The sequence below is a fragment of the Poecilia formosa genome, unplaced genomic scaffold (assembly GCF_000485575.1).
Source record: "Poecilia formosa unplaced genomic scaffold, Poecilia_formosa-5.1.2 Scaffold1419, whole genome shotgun sequence".
NCBI classification, from domain to species: domain Eukaryota; kingdom Metazoa; phylum Chordata; class Actinopteri; order Cyprinodontiformes; family Poeciliidae; genus Poecilia; species Poecilia formosa.
This window is the reverse complement of record NW_006801358.1, coordinates 8,703-10,431: the sequence shown is the minus strand read 5'-3', so window position 1 is coordinate 10,431 and position 1,729 is coordinate 8,703. Positions and strand designations below refer to the sequence as shown.

Here is a 1,729-nt window from a genome sequence, read left to right as displayed (position 1 = left end):
AAATCTTATCAGAATCAGAGGTCTTTTTCTGTTGCAACTTAGAAACAATTTGAGTTTTAATTTCGGACTTGAGTGCTCATTCTCTGGCATATACTGGAACCCACACTGGAAAAGGGATCCCAACTGGTTGTGCTCAGACGGCTTCTAAGAGACCAAAAGAAGTTAAAATTGTCCCAGCAAGGTCTGAGCTCCACATGCAGTAACTTTTTTTGATACTGGGTGTGGCAAAAGAATCACAATTTCATGATCACATATTTTTTTACTTAAAAAGGCATTTTAGTGGTCAGACCACACCCTTAGAGATAACATATAAAAAGCAGGAAGAGCAGAGTGAAGGGCACATTCGTCTGCAGATCAAAGACACTGACAGGAGAAAATGTTGGGGTTTGTTGCTTTCATCCTTGGTGCCGTTTTCCTTATTGCCAAATCCAGTGAGTAATATTTTGCTAAATACTATCATTCTCTTGTTCATAATTTTTTCCCTTAATCAAGGGTCTCCTTTGATGCTGTTGTGTGAAAATTTGTATCTGGATATCTTCCTGTGTCAGGTCATGGTTCTGAGATTGTCAATGGGAAAGAAGTGAAGCCACACTCCTTGCCTTTCATGGCTCTGCTGGAGATTCATAAACCAGATTGCGGAGGAACATTAATTAATTCCAAGTGGGTTCTGACTGCTGCGCACTGCGAGGGGTAAGAACAATTCTCATTTTTCTTATTTATATGCATTTGGCGTGCATTTCAAGTAGCATTAAAAATAAGGAATATAATGTGTTGCTACATTGACTGGTATTGGTATTCATACTGCACATTCTAAGTTACCGCAGCAGCTAGTCATGCCACAAAGGAAATCTAGACATGGTTATGTAAGCTGCAGCGTGTGTGTAAGCAGTTAAAAGAGGCTAAAGGAGATGGAGGAAAAGATAGAACCTACAACATGCTGATCTGACAAACAAGAACGCAAAATAGGTTTTATTGTGTTTTGTATAAATTCAGATTTATCCTTCATTACTCAAAAGTATAGTTAAGATAGGTTACAACTTCACCATACCAATTGTGATGAAAAAAATATTAAAGAGGATGTGTAATTCATCAGTCTTCGTATTCAGCAGTAATAATAGAAAGAATGTTAAATTGAATTTACAACTAAATTTACATAGTAAACCATCAATATCTCATTATTATGCAAGCTCTAATCTGTTAGATCTTAAGTTCCTTTCTGGCACTATGTTATTGCTCTCTCAGCATGAAGACTGTGATGTTGGGAGTGCACTCCATCAAGAACAAGGAAAAGGAAAAACCATACAGGCAGGTCTTTGGAGTGAAGAAAAGTTTTCCTCACCCTAGTTTTAATAGCAACACCTTTGACAATGACTTCATGTTGCTCAAGGTAAGTTTGCTTTGCAAAATTAATGATTTTGTCTGGTCAACATAAAATTTCATTCACTGGGAAAATATTAAAGATTAAGACTCTACTTATATTTATATTTCACAATTAACTTTACTTTCACTTGATTATTGGTTATGATTTACTTACTGATGTATTGAAACATTTCCTTTCAATTATTTTCTGGTTTCTTTTTTTAAAATTGTTCATTCAGGGGTTCCTTCTCACTATACTTTGTAAATTGTGTATTTAATATTTAACAATATTTGAACAAACGTTTAATGTTTTATCTATGCTATTATACACACACACACACACACACACACACACACACACACACACACA

At 35.5% G+C, this 1,729-nt stretch overlaps 1 protein-coding gene across 1 annotated transcript in view; it reads left to right on the top strand.

The window, feature by feature from the left end:
• The first annotated feature begins 324 nt into the window (after positions 1-324).
• The window catches only part of LOC103132859 (granzyme K-like), a 3,062-nt gene continuing 1,657 nt past the window's right edge, over positions 325-1,729 (top strand). The window contains exons 1-3 of the mRNA XM_007544631.2: positions 325-431; positions 549-690; positions 1,243-1,387. Coding sequence (XP_007544693.1) covers positions 377-431; positions 549-690; positions 1,243-1,387 — 342 coding nt within the window. The 5' untranslated portion in view covers positions 325-376. The remainder of the gene's footprint in view (positions 432-548; positions 691-1,242; positions 1,388-1,729) is intronic.